The sequence below is a fragment of the Mirounga leonina genome, unplaced genomic scaffold, assembly GCF_011800145.1.
Source record: "Mirounga leonina isolate KUSES-001 unplaced genomic scaffold, KU_Mleo_1.0 Mir_175, whole genome shotgun sequence".
NCBI lineage: Eukaryota > Metazoa > Chordata > Mammalia > Carnivora > Phocidae > Mirounga > Mirounga leonina.
The window spans coordinates 31,436,901-31,460,444 of record NW_023270453.1 but is presented as its reverse complement, the minus strand read 5'-3'; the positions used below and the strand labels follow the sequence as shown (position 1 = coordinate 31,460,444).

The 23,544-nt window shown below is 44.7% G+C and overlaps 1 protein-coding gene and 1 long non-coding RNA gene across 4 annotated transcripts in view; one reads left to right on the top strand and one right to left on the bottom strand.

Moving 5' to 3' along the window:
- LOC118021845 lies at nt 1-19,166 on the bottom strand. Its single transcript, XR_004682316.1, has 4 exons — nt 18,894-19,166; nt 14,369-14,553; nt 2,655-2,737; nt 1-39 (listed from the first exon to the last, which is right to left on the bottom strand). It is a non-coding gene; the product is annotated as an uncharacterized LOC118021845 (long non-coding RNA).
- Nucleotides 19,167-19,783: 617 nt separating this feature from the next.
- CPPED1 (calcineurin like phosphoesterase domain containing 1) overlaps nt 19,784-23,544 on the top strand; it is a 102,581-nt gene continuing 98,820 nt past the window's right edge. For 2 of the 3 annotated variants that reach the window (XM_035022298.1, XM_035022296.1), the window contains exon 1: nt 19,784-20,004. In XM_035022298.1, coding sequence (XP_034878189.1) covers nt 19,935-20,004 — 70 coding nt within the window. In that variant the 5' untranslated portion in view covers nt 19,784-19,934. The remainder of the gene's footprint in view (nt 20,005-23,544) is intronic. The other variant, XM_035022297.1, reaches the window with a different exon arrangement.

The following is a 23,544-nucleotide window of genomic DNA, read 5'->3' as shown; positions in this document are numbered from 1 at the left end:
TCACAGTTGTGGGTTCAAGCCCCGTGTTGGGCGTGGTGCCTACTTGAAAAAAAAAAGAAAAAAAAGTTTAAGCACTTGTCAATATCAAACCCAGACTTCTCTCCTCTATTCTAGATGCATCTATCCAACTGCCTACTAACATCTACACTTGGATATCTAGCAGGCATCACAAACCCGACATGCCCCCAAATGAACTCCTGATTCCCTCACCCCCCTGAAATCTGTTTCTCCCACCAATGCTCCCAGACTATGTCTTAACAATTGCATCCTTCGGGATGAAATCCAAGCCTTCTCTACTCATCCAAGCCCTCAGAAAATCAGGCTGACTTTATCCTCAAAATGCATTCAGAGTCTAACCACTGCTCTCTGTCTGCTCCTCTGGCATCTTGTCCTGATGTCGACCCTGGCCTGGATAGGACCCCTGGCTTCTCTCTTTCCCTCTGCTCAATTCTCAACATAGGAGACAGAGTGATCCTTTAAAAACCTAAGTCAGATCACATCACGCCTCTGCTCAAAATCTTGCACTGGCTCCCATTTCACTCAAAGCTCTTACGGTGGTATAAAAGGACTTGATGTGATGTGTTCCCATCCCCTCCCAGGCTGCTTCTCCTACTCCAGTCCTCTTGTTCATTGACTCCTGGTACAATGGTGTCTTTGCTTCTCCTTGTTGTTCCAGGCACCCCCCTCCCACCTCCTCGAGAATTTGCTCTAGCTTTTTTCTCAACTGGGACACTCTTCCCCCAGATACCTGCTTGGTTAATTCCCTTACCACCTTTGATCTTTGCTGAAATTTTATCTTCTCTGAGAGGGCTGACCGCTCTACATGATGATGCAAACTGCCTTCTCTCCCCCCTTGGCATGCTCAGACTTCTTTGCTCTGTTCGACTTTGTCCTTTTTTTTTTTTTTCATAGCATGAATATCCATCACATTCTGTCATCTATTATGTATATCATCTGAACTCCCCTCCTAGAATGTAAGCTTCATGAGGAGTGATATCTTTGTTTTACTTACTCCTGAATCCCAAGCCCCCAAAGCAGTGCCTGGTACCAAGGAGACATGCAATACATATTTGCAGAACAAATGAATGCAAGTCTCAAAGACGGGCCACTCCCCCTGCCCATCATCCTAGCTCGGAGTTCTGCCTATTTATTTGTTTAACTGGGAAAGCCTGTAACCATACTGGATAAAGAGCAAGACAATAGGATTTCATTTTTTCCAGTTAGTCCGCTCTGATGATTGCATGCATGCTAGGGACCCTGAATGTCATGCCACCAACAACTCTGGGGGCTGGAAATACAGTAGCCCAGAGCAGTTAAAAATTCACGGCATGTCTGGGACAATCTGCAATGTGGGCAGCGCCTGGGTTGTCCCATAGGCAAATCCTTCCGGATAGCACAGTTGCAGCCCACATCATTTTCAGAGGACTTCTGATGTGGTTAGAAAACCTGATAAGATGTTGCCCTTTGCATCTTGTTTTTATTCCCTTTCCAGAAAGGAAGAGCAGGCACTTTCATGGCTAGCCTTGTCCTATAACAAAAATCTATGCACCCTACTGGGTATTCACCCCAAAGATACAAATGTAGGGATCCGAAGGGGCACCTGCACCCCAATGTTCATAGCAGTAATGTCCGCAATAGCCAAACTATGGAAAGAGCCAAGATGTCCTTTGATAGATGAATGGATAAAGAATATATATATATATATATATATATATATATATATATATACACAATGGAATATTATGCAGCCATCAAAAAATGAAATCTTGCCATTTGCAACGACATGGTTGGAACTAGAGGGTATTATGCTAAGCAAAGTAAGTCAATCAGAGAAAGACATATATCATATGATCTCACTGATATGAAGAATTCTTAATCTCAGGAAACAAACTGAGGGTTGCTGGAGTGGTGGGGGGTTGGAGGGATGGGGTGGCTGGGTGATAGACATTGGGGAGGGTATGTGCTATGATGAGCGCTGTGAATTGTCTAAGACTGATGAACCACAGACCTGTACCTCTGAAACAAGTAAAGCATTATATGTTAAAAAAAAAGAAGAAGAAGAAGAAGATAGTAGGAAGGGAAAAATGAAGGGGGGGAATCGGAGGGGGAGATGAACCATGAGAGACTATGGACTCTGAGAAACAAACTGAGGGTTCTAGATGGGAGGGGGGTGGGGGGATGGGTTAGCCTGGTGATGGGTATTAAAGAGGGCACGTATTGAATGGAGCACTGGGTGTTATACACAAATAATGAATCATGGAACATTACATCAAAGAAAGAAAGAAAAGGAAGGAAGGAAGGAAGGAAGGGAAGAAAAAAAAAGAAAGAGAGGAAGGAAGAAAGAAAATTATAATAAACCATAATAATATTTCAAAAAAGAAAAAGAAAAAAATCTATGCACCATTCCGTGTTAAAGTGAATGATAAAGTAGCAAAAGGAAGCATTACTATCTCTTGGGCTGGTAAGAGGGAATAAGATGCTATGCACAAGATAAGGGGTGTCTTTTGTGGGTATCACAGTCTGTCCCTACATGATCATTGGAAGCAGGGAGGTGGGTACATGGTATAGCCACAGACAGGGGGTAGGTGTGATAGTGGGAAGATAAAGTGAAAAGATATGAGTCATCATCTTGGAGAGTAGAGAAGTGAGCTCACCGTGAAGCCCAAGAGGTGCGCCCTATGGGGCTCAAGGTCGATGCAGGTGTGAAGTCATCTGTGTAAAGTGTCCATTAGAGCAACTTTGTTTAAAAAGCAAAGAAAGACATTAATGCCTAGAAAAGAAAATCAAGTAAAATGCTAATGGCTTAAAAAACAGTCTTAATAAAAATAGTCTGTCCACCCATATCAACTGAGTTTTTCATTTCCTGGCTTGATTTTTCTTGGTGTCTCAGATGGCCTTGAGAAGGAAGGGCTAGTGAGGGGCGTTGCACATCCTCTTACTTCCTACGTAGAACAACCCCAGATGCCTGGACAATTCCTGCTGAAGTAGGAAGTCTGTAGAAGAGAATCATGCCTGAAGAGTGCCCAGACTCTCTGATCCAGTCCTACTGCCCCAAAATCTTCAAACAAACAGGTGTTAACTCTAAAACCACTACATGGACAATAACCAAAAATTCAAAATGGTCCCCATGTCCAGTTGTGAAAGAACAGTGAAGTGAACTAAGGTGGATTCACAAGGCCAGTTGTCACACACAGGTGTGTGTGTGTGATACCCATGTACATGGATATTTACAGTACCCTTGCTTTCCAAGAATAGACCAATCGGGAAGAACCTCAATATTTGGAAGTAGGAGTATGGCAAATGAATCTGGTACATCCCTACAATAGAATAATAGGTAACTGTTAAGAATAATAAGGTCAGGGGCGCCTGGGTGGCTCAGTCATTAAGCATCTGCCTTCAGCTCGGGTCATGATCTCAGGATCCTGGGATGGAGCCCCGCATGGGGCTCCCCGCTCAGCAGGAAGCCTGCTTCTCCCTCTCCCACTCCCCCTGCTTGTGTTCCCTCTCTTGCTGTCTCTGTCTGAAATAAATAAATAAAATCCTTTAAAAAAAAAAGAAGAAAAAGGTCAGTATACATGTACAAACATGGAAAGCTATCCATGTACGTAAATGGCATGGAGGGTAGGTTTTTTTTTTTCTTTTTTTGGTTGTTTGGTTCAATGATACAGCATCAACATCTAGCATAGTACCAAGGCATAGTAGATGTTCAGTGTACAACTTTGAATAATAAATCTATTTCTTAGCAAAAAAGAAGAGCGGACTACAAAAGAATGCATACATTACAGTCAATTTGTGTGTGTGTGTGCGCGCGCGCGCGCATGTGTGTATGTGTATATGTATAAACACTACCGCTCTATTAGTGACAACAGGGGGGCCCTACAGCTCTATGCTGTTATACTATTGTAACAGACAACCCCTCAATGAAACAATTTGTGTTATTACTCAGTTACTATACCTGCCCGCTATGAGTTGTCTGGGAATTCTGCTCTGTGTCACCTTCTCTCTGGTACTTGGCTGAGAAAGCAGCTACTAACTGAAACATCGGTAGTTGAGACGGCAGAGGAAGGCCCTGGAGGATCTTACCAGCAGTAATTAAATACTCACAACTTGGGGCGCCTGGGTGGCTCGGTCATTAAGCATCTGACTTCGGCTCGGGTCATGATCCCAGTATTCTGGGATCGAGCCCTGCATCGGGCTCCCTGCTACGCTGGAAGCCTGCTTCTCCTCCCACTCCCCCTGCCTGTGTTCCCTCTGTGTCAAAAAGAAAAAAAATGGGGCACCTGGGTGGCTCAGTCGTTAAGCGTCTGCCTTCGGCTCAGGTCATGGTCCCAGGGTCCTGGGATCGAGCCCCACATCGGGCTCCATGCTCCGCAGGAAGCCTGCTTCTCCCTCTCCCACTCCCCCTGCTTGTGTTCCCTCTCTCGCTGTGTCTCTCTCTCTCTGTCAAATAAATAAATAAAATCTTTAAAAAAAACAAAAACAAAAACAAAACTCACAACTCATTGGCCAGAACTAGTCACGTGGTCTAACCAAACCCTACACTAGCCAGCAGGTGCGCTCATACTAGGTGCCTGGGAAAATGGCTGGAACTCTTCGGCAGATACCACAAACAGCATCGCGGAAATACCCATGGAATCGTTAAAAATAGTTACAACTGAAGAAAGTTTGAGGAGGATCCAGGGGTTAATTTTTTTTTTTTAAGATTTTTATTTATTTATTTGACAGAGAGAGAGAGAGAGAGAGCACAAGCAGGGGGAGTGGCAGGCAGAGGCAGAGGGAGAAGCACGCTCCCCGCAGAGCAGGGGGAGCCCGATGTGGGACTCGATCCCAGGACCCTGGGATCATGACCTGAACCGAAGGCAGTCGCTCAACCAACTGAGCCACCCAGGCGCCCCGAGGGGTTAATTTTTAATTTTCATTTGGTATACTCTGTTTTTTGACATTTTGCAACTAATTCATTATATAATGAAATATTTTACAAACGAGTAATAAAATTTTAAAGTATACATTAATATGATGAAATATGCTACAGCTCTAGAAATGTTTAGGATGTATTTTTATAACATGCCGGAATTTTTATGCTCTGATGTTAAGTGAGGAAGGTAATATAAAACTTTTTATGTGGTTTCATTTCAATTGTCTAAAGAAATGCTTAGAGAAAGAACTCTAGGAAGAAATATGCCAAAATATTAGTAGTACTTCGTTTGGGTATATTTGGGTGATGAGATTATGCCTGTTTTCTTCTTCTCCTCCTTCTCTATAATACTTCTTTAGATTCTGCAAATTCGCCACTATGATTAAGTGTTGCTATTATAAAAAGAAAAGAGCATGCATTAAAAAAAAAGGCTGATCTCTAGGGAAAGAATGACCTAATATGTCAACTTTAACTCCCAAAACATAAATGGACAAATATGCCCATAACCATAACTTTTCAGGAAAAAAAATTAGTAATAAGTGGACATTTCCTGTCCCAGAAAACCTTGAGTTTTATAAAAGCCTTGCAAATAGGCATGGGATTATAGCACAAATAGTTTCTCCCCAGTGCTGTTCTTTTAATATAAAATGGGGAGAAAAAAATGAGTTTTTATAAGGACTGCTTTCAACTTTTGTTCTAAAGTAAGATTTCTACAAAACTTTGAATAACAAAAAAGCGAATTTTCCATTTTGCCAACATAGATCATTGTTTTCAACTGGTCTTCACGAGAACACTCAGCAACAGTGTTCGTGTCCTACTTGTTTCACATGTGTGGGTGCAGCTACTTCACATATGTTGAATCAGAGAATTTTAAAACTGACAGGGCTCCCAGAAACAACGCTTTGATTGAAATGGAAGCTCAAAGAGATAGGAAATTATACTAGCTAGCATTGATCGGGCACTTGCTCTTCATGACATGCCCACACAACAGGATGTATCGCCCTTGGAACTATTGATATTGGAGTCCAGATGGTTCTTTGGGGGGGGGGGGCTGTCCTCTGCACAATAGGGTGTTTGGTAGCATCCCTGGCTTCTACCCACTAGATGCCCGTGGTGTCCCCGCTCAGTCATGACAACCAAAATGTCTCCAGACATGGCCAAATGCCTGCTTGATGACATTTGAGAACCACTGCCATCCAACCCTTTAAAAAATCCCTGACAACAATGGAGATGTTACGATGCCCATTTTAGAGAGGTTAAGTACGTGCTTCTAGATGCAGAGCAAGTAAGTGCCAGAACCAGGGTTTAAATCCAGATTCCCACAACTCCATGTGGTAGTAACTGCCCACGAGTAAACATTTACCCATGTCAGGCATGGCGTGAAGCTCTTTACTTGTACAAATGGTCCCCGACTTAGCATGGTTCGACTTAACAATTTTTTGACTCTGCAATGGTGTGAAAATGAGATACATTCAGTAGAAACTGTACTTGGAGTTTTGAATTTGGATCTTTGCCCAGGGTAGGGACATGCTGTAGGATCCTCTCTTGTGATCCTGGGCAGTGGCGGCAGCTGCAGCCCCCAGGCACACGATCAGGAGGGCAAACAACCAATAAGCTGACACCCATTCTGTCTGTACCCATATGACCATTCTGTTTCTCACTTTCGGTACTATATTCAATAAACTGTGCATGATATTTAACACCTGGTTATAAAATAGGCTTTGTGCTAGATGATTTTGCCCAACTGTAGGCTAATATATATGTTCTGAGTACGTGTAAGGTGGGGGCGAGGCTAAGCTACGCTGTAGAGTGGGTTAGGTGCATCAAGTGCATTTTCGACTTAATGATATGTTCAGCTTATGATGGGTTTATCCAGGTGTCACCCCATCATAAGTTGAAGAAGATCTATACATCCTTGTAGATACAGATATTGACTCTAAGGAGTGGATGCACGTAGGATTCCTGTTTTGTCATAGGAGCGAACTAGGCTCGGCAAGTTTATACAATTTGGCCAAGATCACTTAGCTAAAAAGCTGCAAGTCTGAACTGGAATAAAGCACTGCTTGACGTCACAGTGCATACTCTTTACCTCCTGCGGGAGCTTCTATTATAGAACATGTATTGCCAAGGTAGGGTGGGGGAGTTGAGAAAATACGATTTAAAATGTTTTTTTAAGATTTATTTATTTATTTTAGAGAGCGAGAACAGGGGGAGGGGCAGAGGAAGAGGGAGAGCGTCTCAGGCAGACTCCCCACTGAGCACAGAGCCCCAAGGGGGGCTCCATATCACGACCCTGAGATCATGACCTGAGCCAAAACCAAGAATGGGATGCTTAACTGACTGAGCCACCCAGGCGCCCTGAGAAAATATGATTTTTAAAGTAAGGCTTGCTGCAATTAAGCTCATTGGTCATTCATTCATTCATTCATTGTATATGCCCAAACCCTGGGGTGGCCGCATAACATAAGTTCTAAAGAGCAGGGTCTCAAATCCTGCTCCACCAATTCCTAACTCTGTGGCCTCGAGCATTTTGCTAAAGTTCTCTGAGCTGCAAACCTCATTTTCTTCCTCTGTAAAATTAGGATAAGTACCTACTTTTTAGGATTATTATGGAGAGAGAATGAAGCAATGTGTGGAAAATGCAGAGCATGGTATGAAACACTGTAATTGATGGATATAATTTTTTAATAAACGTTATTACTGTTGTTGTTACTTCCCAGAAGGGATTGAACTGGCTAAGTTCTAAATGCATGCAGGGTTGAATAATATGAAAATAGCTAAAGAAAAATTGTCACGTGAGGGAAAGGCATTTGAAATGCCAAAGCAGTCCTGAAGCAATCTAATATAATAGCATTTACCTGCTGTTGTATAAGTTAGCTTTTGGAAAAAAAAAAAAATCCACATTAACCCAAGATTGGCATTAAAATTAAAAAAAAAAAAAGATTTTAACTTTCTGTTAGCAAATGCAACAAGATATCCTTATAACACTCTAAAGAAACTAAAATAAGTCTATAATTTTCTAAATTTCTTATCATCATTTTGCCTGTTTCTAGTTTGAGAATTTGGGGGCAAAAAAGAAAACAAACTTCTGTTGCTAGGAACATTTCAATAAATGAAGATATTTCTCTGCCCACATAGATGCCCCCATGAACCAGTTCTCCTGTTCTTCCCCAAACCAAATTACACACAGATGTATGGTTATGTCTGAAGATGTTTATTAAACCTAGTCATTTCAATTCTGAATTTAGCTACAGATTCAAGATACCAAATGGGAGGGGAGAAAGGATTGGACAAATAATATAAGTTATTTCTCCCAAGGCAGCTGTGCTCTATCTGCTCTATCTGCTAGATCTGAATCTAATTGTCTGCTCCAAATTTATTTTATCCTTAGTAAATTGGTTAAATGATCTAAAAGTCATATGAGAAGGCTAAGTCTAATATCTAGGGGTCAGGATTTAACACTGGAAGTCTTGTGGTCATTAGTCCTACTTTCTAAAGTTACCCCTAACTAAAATCCATGGAACTGGTTAATTCGCCCACCCTGGATGTATCTTTCTGCTTCCCACTTGGGAGATTAAATTTAAAAGGATAATACCTAAAACAAACAAACAAACAAACAAAAAAACTGCTAGGGTCCATGTTAGAATAACCAGATTAATCTTTCTGAGATGTAACTGGGTTAATTTGGAAAGGCAGTAAACATAGTGGTTAACTATGGGGACCTTCAGTATTTGAAAAAACCGACTTCAGATGTTAGTTCTGCTATTTAATTGCTTTGACAGGCAGGGTATATAATGTCCTACAAAGAGTCTTACCACCTGGTATTCATGTCCCTACGCAACCCTCTTCCTTTGGGTGTGTACTGGTCTGGTGACTTGCTGCTAACCAAAAGACTATAGCAAGAGTGACAGGATGCTACTTCTGTGATGAAGCTATGCACAATGAGTTCTGTCTCACTAGAAGATTTTCTCCTTTCCTGGCTTTGATATTGTGAGCTGCTATGTTGGAAAGGACATGTGCCAAAGGACTGAGGGCAGCCTCCAGCCAAGTGCCAGCAGGAACTAAAGCCCTCAGACCAACAAGCAACCATGTAAGAGCTTGGCAGCAGATCTTCCCCGGTCAAGTCTTCAGATGAGACCCCAGTCTTGCTGGCACCTGGTGGCAGTCTGTGACAGCCTACATGCAGCGTTCCTAGCCAAGCTATGCCCAGACTTCTGACCCTCAGCAAATGTAAAATAATAAATAGTTGTTGTTTTAAGCTGCTAAGCATGTGGTAATTTGGTATGTAGCAATAGATAACTAATACGGGGGCTGTGCCACCTTGGGTGAGCTACTAAACCTCTCTGAGCCCAAGTTCCTCAACTGTAAATTGGGGATGCCTATACCTATTTCTCAGGTTGGCTGTGAAGATTCCATAAGCTAAATGCTTACTATTATAGCTGGCGCCCTGTGAGCTTACTTTAAAATTTACTTTTATTTTATTGACAACATTTTATTTTTTCTTAAGATTTTATTTATTTATTTATTTAGAGAGAGACAGAGTATAAATGGGGGGAGGAGCAGAAGGAGAGGGAGAGAGAGAAGCTCAAGCGGCTCCACACTGAGCGTGGAGCCCGACAGGGGGCTCGATCTCATGACCCTGAGATCATGACCTGGCTGAAGTCAAGAGTTGGACACTCAAACGACTGAGCCACCCAGGCGCCCCTATTGACAACATTTTCTATTCACCATGCACACCAATCTCAGAAGTTAATTAATGCAATGTATAGGAGATTAAAAAAGATAAGCCACTTTTTTCATAGAAATCACACTTCAAGAAATTCTGTTACAGTTGACGTGGAAGAAAGCATAGTTCAGATTTCTTCCTCCTGATTCTTGGGCAGTGAGGGGTGGGGGAGGCAGTTGGGTATCCGTATGCCAGAGGAAAGAAGACCCCAAAGGAAGGCAACTGGAAACAAAAGTTCCACAGAAAAATCTAACAAAGAGGAGTGCATACATACTTGATATGAGTGAATTGATCTACCCATGGCTTTGTTTGGCAATTGTCAGGGAGCTGGGGAGTTTCATACATGTTGGTGGAACAGAAGGCACCCTGAGAAACCCCATCAACATTTCACATGTGTATACTCTTTAGTCTCATGGCTCCGTTTCTAGGAATTTATCCTGAAGAAATTATCAGAAACGTGTACCAATATGTTGAAACTGTTCATTGCAGCATTGCTTATAAATATTAGGTTGAAACACGAACTGCTGATATTTGACCATTTTGATGTATGAAAACAGCAATTTCACATAGTTCTCTTGAGAAGAAGAGAATTTGAAACAACCCCAGAATAGAACCCAAATGGAATTTGGAACAATTCAGAGTTTTACACACACACAAACACACACTCTCTGTGTATAAATGGTGTCAACATATTAAGTGAAGAAAGCAGCTTACAAAACAGCAGATCCTGGGCACCTGGGTGGCTCAGTCATTAAGCCTCTGCCTTCGGCTCAGGTCATGATCCCAGGGTTCTGGGATCGAGTCCCGCATCGGGCTCCCTGCTTGGCAGGGAGCCTGCTTCTCCCTCTCCCACTCCCCCTGCTTGTGTTCCTGCTCTTGCTATCTCTCTCTCTGGCAAATAAATAAATAAAATCTTTAAAAAACAAAAACAAAAAAACCAGCAGATCCCCCCCCTATATCCCCCTGAGCATTTTCGTGGAGCTCTGAGGGTAGTGAAAAAGGCTCAGAAATAAACATACAAATTCTAATATTTTGTGCCATTGCTCCCCACTCCATCATGCTTCCCAGTGGAGGGGTTTTCCTGACTCTTCTCCATCCCACCCCTTTATAACATGCCAGGGGAGGAGGGAGGACTTCCCTGATTGGTCACTTGTCAAGGATGAACTGGGCATGAGCACTTCCTCTTACTGGGTCAGCCTGGTTCCAGAGCTGGCCTCCTGTTATCTGCTCCCCACTAAACCAGGCAAGTTTAGAGGAGCCGGTTCTGCCCCTGCTGGGAGATGCTGATCATTATCCAGCTGAGCAATGACTGGGCGAGTTATCTATTGCTACATACCAAATTACCATCTCATTCAGAGGCAGAAAGCATTAGAAAGCCCACTTGGTTACCTACATCAGCTATGTCCTCCAAATTTGCTTTTATCAGTGATAAGAGATAGATTGATCTCCTTAAATATCCAATAAAATATCCTTACATAGCTAATAAAGAAGATATTTCTTGGACACCCCCCTAAATCCCTAATACACACACATTCCTATAAACATTATAAAGTCAAGCTATATCTATAATGGGTATCAGTATCTGTATATCTAAAACTGTTTGCTGTAGGGATGTCTGGGAAGGATAGGATTACGGAAATTCTCATCTTCTCTTCAGTGCTTTACCATTTTGCAAAGACCATAGCTGTATCAGGTAGTTGGACTTTTCCTGGGAAATTTGGGAAATTAAAGAGGGGCCTTAAATCTCACAGTTTACCATCTCCGTCTTTCCGTAACACTGGACTACCTGGGTGGCAGACAAAAACGTATGAATAGAACACCAGCAAAAAAGGGTCATAAAAGGAGAAAAAATTCCATCCATTTCCGCTTGTTCAAAAGCGAATTCATCATTTCCCCACTACCCCCAAAATTGGCTCTCGCCTCCAACTAACCTGTTTCTGAGAGCAGAATCATTTTTTCTTCTATTTTCTCAGGCTAGAAACCCAAACCTTTGATTCCTGCGTTAGAGTCCCTGTATTCATCCTGTCACCGGGGTCTTTGTTTCATAGCATCTCTGTACTACATTTTTTTTTTTTAATTTTCCGTTCTGACTGCCAGAACTTTCCACCTAGCCGTTTCAGATTTATATTGCTCTCTTCACATCCAGTTCCTTCCAACCAAAACCATAGTCTGTCCGTCTGTCTTAAAGCAACTCGTCTGCCTAGTGTTCAAAGTTTTCCCCAATTTGCTTCTACCTAATCAGTCTTTCTCCATACTGTTCTTCCCACAGATCTGTTTCCTCCCTTCCTTTCCTCTCCTCCCATGGTTTGTAACCCATGCTCACCTCTAGGGGGAGCTCAAGACCCTCCTCCCTCACCTCCAATTGATTTTGTTGCCCAAAGCCAGTAAGGCTACATTAAAGGGGGAAGCTTTAGCACAAAATCAGAATTAAATTCTGATTCCTCCTCTTAGAAGCATCCTGGCCAGTTTCATCTACTATTAATACTGACAATATGGACAATCGTGACAGGTACCATTTTTTGGAGAGCCGATCACATACCAGTCGAGGTGTTTTTCCTCCAGTTTCTCATTTAATCCTCCCCCCAAACTCTATGAAGTATTCCACTTTGAAAATGAGGACACTGTGGCTCGGTGGACCCTAGGGGACTTGCCTGAGGTCAGATGGCAAGTAAGTGATGGAGCTGAGATGCTACCCAGGTCTATCTCCTCCAGAGCCCAAGCTCTCAATCTGCACACAATGCTTTCCTACAGCCCCCGGGATAGATTATGATGACAGGGTCCACGTCTAACTTCTCTGTGTCCTTCAAACAGCCTCTGTTTTCTCATCAGCCAGATGGCAATAATACAAATCTGTATTAGTTTTCTAGGGCTGCCATAACAAATTGCCGCCAACTGGGTGGCTTAAAACAACAGAAAGAGAGGGGCGCCTGGGTGGCTCAGTCGGTTGAGCACCTGAGTCTTGATTTCAGCCCAGGTCATGATCTCAGGGTCCGGGGCTCGAGCCCTGCATCCGGCTCTGCCCTCAGCAGGGAGTCTGCTTGTCCTTCTCCCTTTGCTCCCTGCCCTGCTCATGCTCTGTCTCTATCTCTAAAATAAATAAAATCTTAAACAATGACAACTACAGAAATAGAATCTCTCTCAGCTCTGGAGTCTAGAAGTCCAAAATCAAGGTGTCAGCAGGACTGTGCTCCCTCAGAAGGCTCTAGGGGAGAATCCTTCCTTGCTGTTCTTCAAGCTGCAGGTGGTTGGCTACAATCCTTGGTGTTCCTTGGCTTGTTGATGTGTCACTCCAATGTCTGCATCTCTCATCACATGGCCTTCTTCTCTGGGGGTCTATGGGCATCCTCTCCTCTTCTTATAAAGACACCAGTCCTCAGACCAAGCTTGTCCTACTCCAGTGGGATCTCACCTTAACTTGATTGCATCTGCAAAGACCCTATTTCTTTTTTTTTTTTTTTTTAAGATTTTATTTATTTGACAGAGAGAGAGAGCACAAGCAGGGGGGAGCAGCAGGCAGATGGGGAGGGAGAAGCAGACTCCCCACTCAGCAGGAAAGGCAAGCAGAACCCACATTCTAAGGACAGGGGAGCAGGTGAGGAGCTCCAAGAGCCCGGGTCTAGTTCATGGGTCAACTGGCAGTCACGATGTTTTGATGACATCCCCCAACACTTTAAGGAGATCAGATCATACACTCAATATATCATTGAGTCATGAGGATTGGAGTTTTCAGGAGAACACTAATTCTTTTTTTTTTTTTTTTTAGATTTTATTTATCTATTTGAGAGAGAGAGAAATTGAGATAATGAGTGGGAGGAGGGGTAGAGGGAAAAGCAGAGTCCCTGCAGAGCACGGAGCCCAATGCAGGACTCGATCCCAGGACCTTGGATCATGACGTGAGCCGAAGGCAGACACTTAACCCACTGAGCCACCCAGGCAAACACTAATACTTGTTGAGAAAGGGAAAATAGGGTTTTTCATGGCACCGAGTAATTGTAAAATATTTAAATAGTTCAGGAGGCTGAGTTCATGATATAGTTGAATAAAATTAAGATTGGAAAGGAAGAGTAAGCCCCTACAAGATTATTTACAGAAGATTATTTATTGCCAGAATATTATTTATAAGGGGTGTTAAGCAATGTAGGGGAGATGAAAAAAAAAAAGAAAAGAAAATGGAGGAACAAAAGCTTAAATGAGGAAATTAAATTCAAGTGTTTGGATGAAAAAAAAAACTGGAGTAATTAGTATTAACTGCTTCAGAGGCCAAGAACTTTATCATAGTAGTTCTGGACACTTCTGGCTATTCATGATCTGCATGCCCATCATGTGCCGGTGGACAGAAAAACACCAGGAATGGGGTAGGGTTCATTAGCTTTGAGTTGCTCATGAAGGTTCTAAAGCAGAGCTGTCCATTAGAAATTTCTACAATGATGGGAACGCTCCACATCTGTGCTCTCCAGCATGGTAGCCCTAATCAGATATGATGCCCAGTTAGATGTGAATTCAGATAAACAACATATGACTTTTTTTCTTGTAAGTATGCTGGGCCATACTTTATCGTATATTCAGATTGAACTGGAATGTCCTGGATCTTTTTCCTCTAACTCAGGTCATCCTAGCCGCATGTGGCTACGGAGCACTTGAAATATGTCTTGTGTACCTGAAGAACTGTCATGGAAATGTTATTTAATTTTGATTAATGGAAGTAGTCGCGTGTGGCTAGCAGTTACCGTAATGGTCAGCTCGATCTGAAGAAATAGGGTACGTGGGAGGACCTCTGCCAGCGTGAGATTTCCCTGGGGATGGTGTTCGAACTCACATTCTTCATTCCGGGTTCCACACGTCAGGAAGCCCTGCCTCCATGCATAAGAAACCCCGAGTGTCCTGCCATGCTGGGAAGTCTTCAGGAGCGTATCTGAGAGAGTAATGACCACAATAAGAACAAGCTGTTTGTTGAGCAATTATTATGGGCCATGAGACGTCCTTTAAATATGCTATGTCCCTGATTTCTGCCAACAACTCTGCAGGTAAACATGATTACGTTCACTGCACAGGTGAGGAACACGTAGCTCAGAGAGGTTAAGTGACTTGCCTAAGGTCACAGAGCTGGTAAGTAGAGTTAGCTTACATTCAGGTCATGTGACTGAACAGGGTAAAAAATTGCATCCCAAGGGGACAAGTTTTCAAAGACTGAAGAAATTCTTCAAGCCAAATGGTAAGCAGCAAAGAGGATAGGCACCAAATTGACATGGAAATTGACCATGATCAGCAGAAGGAGGGTGAAGAGAGGGGTGCAGGCTTTGCTATTTTGGTAAATGGTAGGATGACTCCAGGCACTTACTTGGCTTTCTTGAGGCTCCATCGTTTCATTTTTAAAATGAGGTGAAACTTTATTTTATTTGAGGGATAACGGGAGAAACTATGTGTAAAGACCTGGAAGACACTCATAAATGATCATTATACATGGTAGCATACATAAGTTATATTTTCTTTCTGATAATAAAAACACAATCTACAAGCTATGCGGCTCACCCAAGAGAGTTGCAATGATATCTAAAAGGTCTCAAGGACATGATTTACCTTTTATGCTGGAGAACACAGGTACACCTGAAACATTTTGGAAATTCTCTAACACCTTGGAAAGGGGGAAAGTGTGCAAGTCCTGTTAATACCAAGCCTGTGACAATATCAGTGAAGTCAATAAACTAAAAAAACAACAACAGCACAACGACTTGGGGGGTCTGAAGGATACATGGCATGTCGACCAGGTCCAAGGTATTTATTTTCAGTTTTTAAAAAACGATCAAGTGTGTAAAATTGACATCCTCATGGACTGCCCTTCACCTTGACCCCATCCCATTCCCTAGTCCATCATTCCTTAGTCCCGCCTGAAGAAGTGCAGGTCAGGAGTGGGTAAAGGTGAGGGGCACCCGGCGCCCACATTGCTGAGTCATTATATTGTGTCTCACATGTTCACGTATCTCAAATGTGCTGCACCAGGATAATCTCCTTCCTTCCAGAATGATGATACCAACCTGAATTAAAGCCTCACTCTGGGACTTTAACACTTCCAAAAAAGACCTCTGACAATCTGTGTGAGTCAAGGTTCTCCAGAGGAACAGAAGCAAAAATGTGTAGATACAGAGAAGGAGATTTATTTTAAGGAATTGGCTCACACAGTTATGGGGGCTGGCAAGTCCAAAATTTGGAAGGTGAGCCAGCAGGCTGGAGAACCAGGAAGAGCCAATGCTGCAGTTGAAATCCAAAGGCCATCTGCTGGCTGAAAATCCTCACACTTGAGGAATCACTCTGTTCTATTCAGATCTTCAACTGATTTGATGAGGCCCACCCACATTATGGAGGCCGATGTGCTCTCCTCCAAGTCTACCAATTTAAATATAAATCTCATCTAAAGAATACTCTCACAGAAACACCCAGAATAATGCTTGACCAAATATCCGGCACTGGAGGCCAGCTAATTTGACATAAAACTTATCATCACATAGTCCACCAGGAATGACTATATCCATTAAAGTCAAGCCCAGGCACTTTCCTCTAAATGAGGCATTGAGCTCTTATGCCAAGCCTACTGGCTCAAATCTGTAAACCAACCTGGCTCATAATCCTAACAACCTTTGTCGTCTGGTTTCCCAAACCTGGGCAGACAAGAAATGAGAGAAGGAGGTAGAGTGAGGACTTGCTACAGGCAGATTCCAGAAGCAGTGAGAAGTGACAGCTCACAGCCTGACAGTGAGGAGAAGATGGAAGATCTCTAAAAAGTAGATGGAAGAACAATAAAAGCTGAGCAGCATAGGGCCTTTGAGTGTTAACACAAATTGTTCTGCTTGCTTCACGGAGTGAGGCTGTAATAGAGTCCAGTACAGCAACTGGTGTTCTTCATTATATACCTGGGTCTCTAAGTAACAACACATTTGGATTAGCTGTTACAAGGGGTAGGATGGAAGGAAAAGGGCAGTTTTTAAAGGGTGGGGAGGAGGCATGGTAGTCACTGGCTGATATGCTCTCCTCCTCTCACCCCCAACCCTCACCTGTGCATGGGGAATACAGTGGATTCTCTATTGGCTCTTTTAAAAAATTAGTCATTCCCCCTTTCTTGGGGCAATCAGGGCATCTGGATCTCATTTTAAGAGAACTATGCTCTTCATCCTCAGGCAGGTGGTTTGAGTGATATTGATAGCACTCCTTCTACAGGGGTGGCCCTTCTAGCTTAAGCCAGTCTAAACATGCCATTTATCTTCTGACCTTGCTTCAGAAAGGAGCACATATTCAAATTGGGATTGCAGTGATACAAATGGATGTTTGTGGGGGTGGGGGGTGAGAAAAAGAGACTTTTTTTTTTCCTTCTCCTCCCTAGATGGTATCTCATGAGGGTATGGTCTAGAACTGTTGTAGCCATTCTGCTCCTGTGAAGGGGGAGCCTGGAATTTTCAAGTGATGGGAAGGAGTTCCCTACATGGAGACTGAAGATAAAGCCAAAATTACCAAAGGCAGAGAGGATAAATGGAGAAAGTTGGATTCTTATAACATCCTATGAGCAGCTTGATCAAACGTCGCCTGAAGCTTCTTAGGGTTTTTTTTTAAAAAAGATTTTATTTATTTATTTGAGAGAGAGAATGAGATAGAGAGAGCATGAGAGGGGGGAGGGTCAGAGGGAGAAGCCCGATGCGGGACTCGATCCCGGGACTCCAGGATCATGACCTGAGCAAAGGCAGTCGCTTAACCAACTGAGCCACCCAGGTGCCCGCTTCTTAGGGTTTTTAATTTATATATGCCAATGGATTCCTTTTTTTTTTTTAAGATTTTATTTATTTATTTGACAGAGACACAGCGAGAGAGGGAACCCAAGCAGAGGGAGTGGGAGAGGGAGAAGCAGGCTTCCCGCCAAGCAGGAGCCTGATGCGGGGCTCGATCCCAGGAACCTGGGATCATGACCTGAGCCGAAGGCAGACACTTAACGACTGAGCCACCCAGGCGCCCCCAATGGATTCCTTTTTTGATTGAGCCAATTTGAACTGATTTTTGGTTATTTGCTAGGACATGATACCTGACTGATAAAACACCTAATCTTGAAAAAAGAGAATTTTGACTAGAAAAAAATGAGTTGAAGAGATAGTCGATAACAATATCAACTTAGAAAAAAATGTATCAAGCACCTCATATGTTCGAGAAACTGCCCAGAGCTTCACTGACTTCTCACAATAGCAAATGACATTGGTGCTATGATTATCTCATTTTAAACAAAGATGCTAAAGCTCAGAAGGATGACGTGACTTGCTCAAGGTTGCACAGAAAGGAAATGGACTGAACAGGTCCAGCAGAGCAGGTCCTGCTGCCCAGGAATATGCTCTTCTCATGCTGCCAGGCAGACAGCTGCACAGAAGAGGGTATGAGCTGGAAGAGCTCGGTCAGAGGAGAGTGGAACCACTGACCTGTAGTGATGAGGGGAAGATGGGACATGCTGCTGGGACCCAGTGGTGGACAGGTTTGGTTCCAGCCATTATTATCATTCAGTGGTTCCTATGTAGTTCTGAGGTTACTCATCATCACTAGCAATAGAGCTATGCCCAACCACTGCCCAGGTTCAGATCAGGGTTATATTGTCAGGATATTCATAATCCATTTATTCATGCAGCAGCTACTGGAGTGTTTATGCCTCAAGCATCCTGCCTGGTGAGCACGACAGTCGAGGTAACCACCCTCGTGGACCTTAACAGCCGAGCTGGGAAAGACATCAGGGAATAAATAATGACATCTGAAACAAATAAATACATCTGTAAATAATGACTATGTGTGGTGATAGCTCCAACTGTGCAAAGGGCCACCTATAAGAGACAAGAACGGAGTGTTATAAAAAGAACGAGGAGACCTGGTTTAGATAGGAAGGGTGTGTGCAAGTGTTGGGGGTAAAGCCTCTCCTTGGAAGCGTGATTAAGCAGAGGCCTTGCTGTTTAAATGGGCACATGCATTCTAAGCAGATGGATCCACTTGTGCAAAAAAGGAACTGGATTTGTATATTTAAGGAACTGAAAGAGGACAGTTACTGGGTGAGAGCTGGCGGGGGCTGGGACTTGCAGGGTCTTGAGTCCCCCACTGGGACTTTTAATTCTCATTTTGTCATTCCCTCTTGAATGTTTCCTGAGAATCCTCCCCTGGGCCAGACCATATGCAGGGAATAGGGATATGGTGATCAATAGTGATGATGATTATAATGCGTAATATTCTTTGAGGACTTACCATTTGCTATTAGAACTCTTGTCCAAGATTGGAAGCAGTCTCCTGGATGTAGGCAGCTAGTTGAGAATTTCCCAAACTTGACGGATCAAAAGAACTCCTTAAGGAGTTAAAAACAGACCCTTCTCCTGGAGATTTGGATTCAGTAGGTGCAACTCCTCCTGGAATTTGTGTTTTTAACAACTTTAGCAAACACAGGCCTAAAGCAGTGTAGCGCAATGGATCCCCCCCCCCTTTTTTTCTTTTTCTTCTGGACAGATCCCAGTTTGAGTGGGTGGCAACTTCACTGCTTTTGCAGTCACCTTGTACAAACTGCTCCAAGTCTCTGAGCATCATCAGTTTCCCCTTCTGACAAATGCGGCTAATGACAGCACCATCTCCTGACGCTGATGTGCAGATTAGGTGAGCTATGATTCCTAGTGATCGATGATGACAGTGACTGGATGATGATGAAGATGCTCAGGTGTCCTAGATCACAGTTGGTGGCTCGGAGGACTGTCCTGAGACAGGGCCCAGTTCTTCTGACCTCAAGCTAGGGTTGTCGTTTGAAATACAGGAGCCCAGTTACACTGGAATTTCAGATAAACGATGCAAAATTTTAGTGTAAGTATCTCCCAAATATTGCATGGGCTATACTTACACTGAACAGTCATCCACTGTTTATCTGAAATTCCAACCTAACTGGGCGTCCTGTATTTTTATTTGGGGGACCTGGCAACGCCACCTTAGGGGAAAGGAAGTCCCCACCCCCCAGCCTGAGCCCGAGAGCACCCGCCCTGCGCACGCACGCGGGCCCCAGTCCAGGCGCCTCCACTGGCCAGGCGCCCCAGTCGATCCCAGAGGGGCCGCTGACGCTTCCGACCCGCTCAGGCAGCACTAGCGGCGCCCCGAGGGGCCGAGCCCCGCGCGCTGGCCCTGCCGCCCCGCCCTGAGCAGAGGGCGCCGCCCGGAGTCCGGCAGGACAGGTCCCGCGGTTGGGCTGTTTGGTGTCCTGCCGTTCCCTCCCACACTGTGTACTCAGGGGAAGCCGGAAACTCGCTCGCCATGTCGGCTGCGGAGGCGGGGGGTATTTTCCGCCGAGCCAGGGGCAGGACCCTAGACGCGTTTCCCTCAGGTACTACCGGCCTTTCGCCCGGGCGGGGGGGTGGGGGGTGGGAATGACTTCAGGGCTGCGGAACCTTCCGTCGGGGGAACAGTTGCGCGCCTCCAGCCGGACCGCTTCGGGGGCTGCACTCCGGCGGGGGGGGGACCGCAATAGCGGCCGCACCGCGCGCTCTTAGGGCTTCGAGGGGCGCTGTTTTAGAGACGGGTGTCCCGGCAGTGGGGCCTTGCTGGCCTTGACCTAACTTGCCTAATAGAGGAGAAGAGAGAGTAAGGCGGCAAAGGTGCTTCCCGGGAGCGTGGGCTGTGCAGTTAGACTTGCTTTCAGCCCTGCCTTGGGCACGTTACTCAGCAGGACTCGGTCTCAGTTTCCCCACCTGCAAACCGGGAATAACAACCGTGATCTTGTGTGTGGCGCTCGTAGGCGCTAGGTGCGCGTTAGATGCGGTTATTCTTGTGGTGGTGGTTCACCAGGATGTCTTTTATACTCCACAGTCCCGCTTACTTCCCGCGATATGTGCACTGTGCCCATCGGACAGCAGGGCGGGAGGGCAGGCGAGGGTCGGGTCAAAGTTAAGCGCTTGGGGTTTGGATTTAGCCTGTCTCGTTGTAAAAATGTGGGTTTTGTTGTTGTTGTTTTGTTTTTTAAATGCCTCCTGCGGGAAGCGTGAACAGCTGATTTCCTGGTCCTCTCTGGCTTTTCTCTGCCCGGAGTCAAGATTCCCTCCCACGCCCTCACCGGTTTTGTAAACCCCCGGGGACATCACCCCAGTGCCATCACCCCAGTGCCCTGCATGATCTGGCTCGTGCTCAGCCTTTCTGGCTTCATGCTTGTCATCCAGCCCTTTGCCCGGTTCTCCTGCCGCACAGGTTTTTCTCGAAGGCCTTTCTTTTCCTCTGCTCCCATAGCTAATAGCCGGGCTGGTAGGGCCTGGCTCTTTCTCAACCCTCTAACTCTAGTTAAAGTTAAGTCACTTCCGGGGTCAGATTTTCCCTGGCTAACCTATTTAAAAAGGTTCCTCCTCAAGGTCTCTGTCCTAAAACCTTGTTCTTTTCTCTTTTTGCAGCTCTTGGTGGGGGAGTGGCAAGGTTCTGGAAGAGCATGTGGGGGCCAGAAATATAGCTGTGGCGGGTTTTGGAAAATACAGTCTGCGATAGTGCCCATTTTAAAAATACCTTAATAGGACTTTTTTTTTTTTTTTTTTTTTTTTTGCCCAACGTGAGGTTTTTGAGATTTATCTGTATTGATATAAGTAGCTGTAGTTGACTCACTTCCCTCCTGGGCAATATTCTATCGTATACCTTCTGTTGCTGGATATGCAGAGTATTTCCCCCAGGCAAGGGGTGTGTTATCTGATCGAGAAGGTTGAGTGTGGGTTAACAGGGCCCTGAAGGGAGGAAAGAGCACTGTGGACTGTGGATGGAACAGGTGTAAACGTCTGTGGCATGGCGGGATGGGGAAGGAAAGGATAGGGGTGTGGTGTTCTAAGAGAATGGAGGATGGTAGGGGGTGGGGGGGGAAGTAATTGAGTTTTGTCTGTACCTAAAAGCATCAAAGAGTTTGAAGCTGCATGTGTGAGGAAACAAGGACACCGATCAGATTTCCGTTTTGGAAAGAATGGTCTAGCTGCGGTAGTGAGAGCAAAAGAATTTCTAGGCCTGAGGAACTTGGGGTGCAATCTGATTACAAGCTGGAGCCCAAGACCTTGGCTTGAAGCAACATTGCCATAGCACCCGCGTTTTTCACTTTGGGTTTATTTATTCGTGGTAGTTGGAGGTGCTTGTGGTTGCGGGGAGGGCTTCCGACGGAGATTATGGGGGAACGATATGGAAGTGTCAAAACTTCTTAACCCACTGGAGTTGCCACAGGCTGCAAGGAGCTCCAGAGAACAAGAGAGTCATTCACCCCGACAAGAACGGGGAGGTGGGCAGAGAGACGGAAAAGATAAAAGGACAGGACACTGCCCCTGCTGAGATAGGAAGAGGGAAGATGACCCTGAGCTTCCCTCAGTGGTGGGGCCTACGCCCAGTCTCCTGTGTGGGCTGAGCATCCCCAGCGGGCATGCTCAGTGGGGGCCATTTAGCGCAGGGCTTTTAGAGGCCTGGCCTTGGTGGCTCGGGCTTAGAACACCTCGTCTTGTGGGTTCACATCACGGGGAGCTGAAGCCCTAGTCCACTGCCAACGTACCTCCATTGCTCTCACCTAGTTTCCTGCGGGCATTGCTGGCGCCTTTGAGAGCTGCTTGCAGAGGCCAGACCCGGCCTCGTGGGAAGGTGAAGCCGCTGGAGCTGGGAGGGGAGGGTGGCTCTAAAGGCCGGCCCCGAAGAGAAAGGGAAGCAACTGGCGTTTCCCCATCTCTTGCTAAAATACACCCTGCCTGTCAGAGGCTTGGTTAACTCAAGCAACACTGTCCCAAATCACAGCCCTGATAACCCTCATACACTCGCTCCTCGAAGCCCCTTCCTGAATTAGCCAAAGTTTGTTACTCAAGCGAAGCCTGTCTTAGTCCGTTCAGGCTGTCATAACCGAGCACCACACGCGGGGTGGCTTAGAAAAAACAGACGCTTCTCAGTTCTGGAGGCTGGATGTCCAAGATCAAGGCGCCCGCGGAATGCGGGTGTGGTGCATGCCTTCCCAGTTCACAGACGACCATCTTCTTGCCCTGCCCTCACACGGTGGGAGCGGGGAATGCGCACTCTAGGGTCTCTTTTAGAAGGTATTAATCTCATCACCAAGCCCTCTTGACCTCACTGCCTCCACATAGCATCACATTGGGGTTTAGGTTTCAACATAAGAATTTTGGGGGCACACAAACATCCAGTGTGTGGTAAGCACTTTAAGACCCTTTCCCCCCTGGTGATCTATGGGAGTGGCAGGACTGCATGCACTTCTTCGAGTAGTAGCATTGATGAAGCTTGGCTTCAGTCATCCATTCCCTGTTAACATCAAGAGGCTCCGTCAGCAGATGTTTATAAAAAGTGAATTGTACGTGTCTCATTTGAGAAGGTTCACATTCCTCAGGCATGTTCAGATAGTCATTTTAATTAGGCAAATTGATAATTATATTTCCTTGACACATACCCTAATCAAGACTACTTTCTCCTAGCAAATAATTGTTTTTCTGAAAAGTTTACAACATCTGTTTTGAAGAAATTCTAAGAAAGAAATATTAAGGTAAAATAGGTTTCAAAAATTTCCTGTATTTATTTGTTTTCAGGTCCTAAACTGTTCTCTTTTCCAGTTTCATTTTCCCACCAGAATATTTTCCCCCTTAAAGAATAGGGCTCTTTGGTGGTTTTCTTAAAAAGATGATTTCCTTGGACGTTTCAAATCTGCAGCTGTTTGAGAGGAGCTGACCATATTCACCAATCCTGAATATTTCTCGGTCCCCTCTGGAAACCCTCTCGTGTGGCAGAAAATAAATGGGAGTCTCCAAAATAAATAAATAACTTGCCCCTCCTCTTCCAGGTCTCACCTAAGAACTCTTCTAGAAACAGTAGACCTGGAAATGTGTATCCAGGTCTGCACGAAGTTGAAAATACTGTAGTTTGA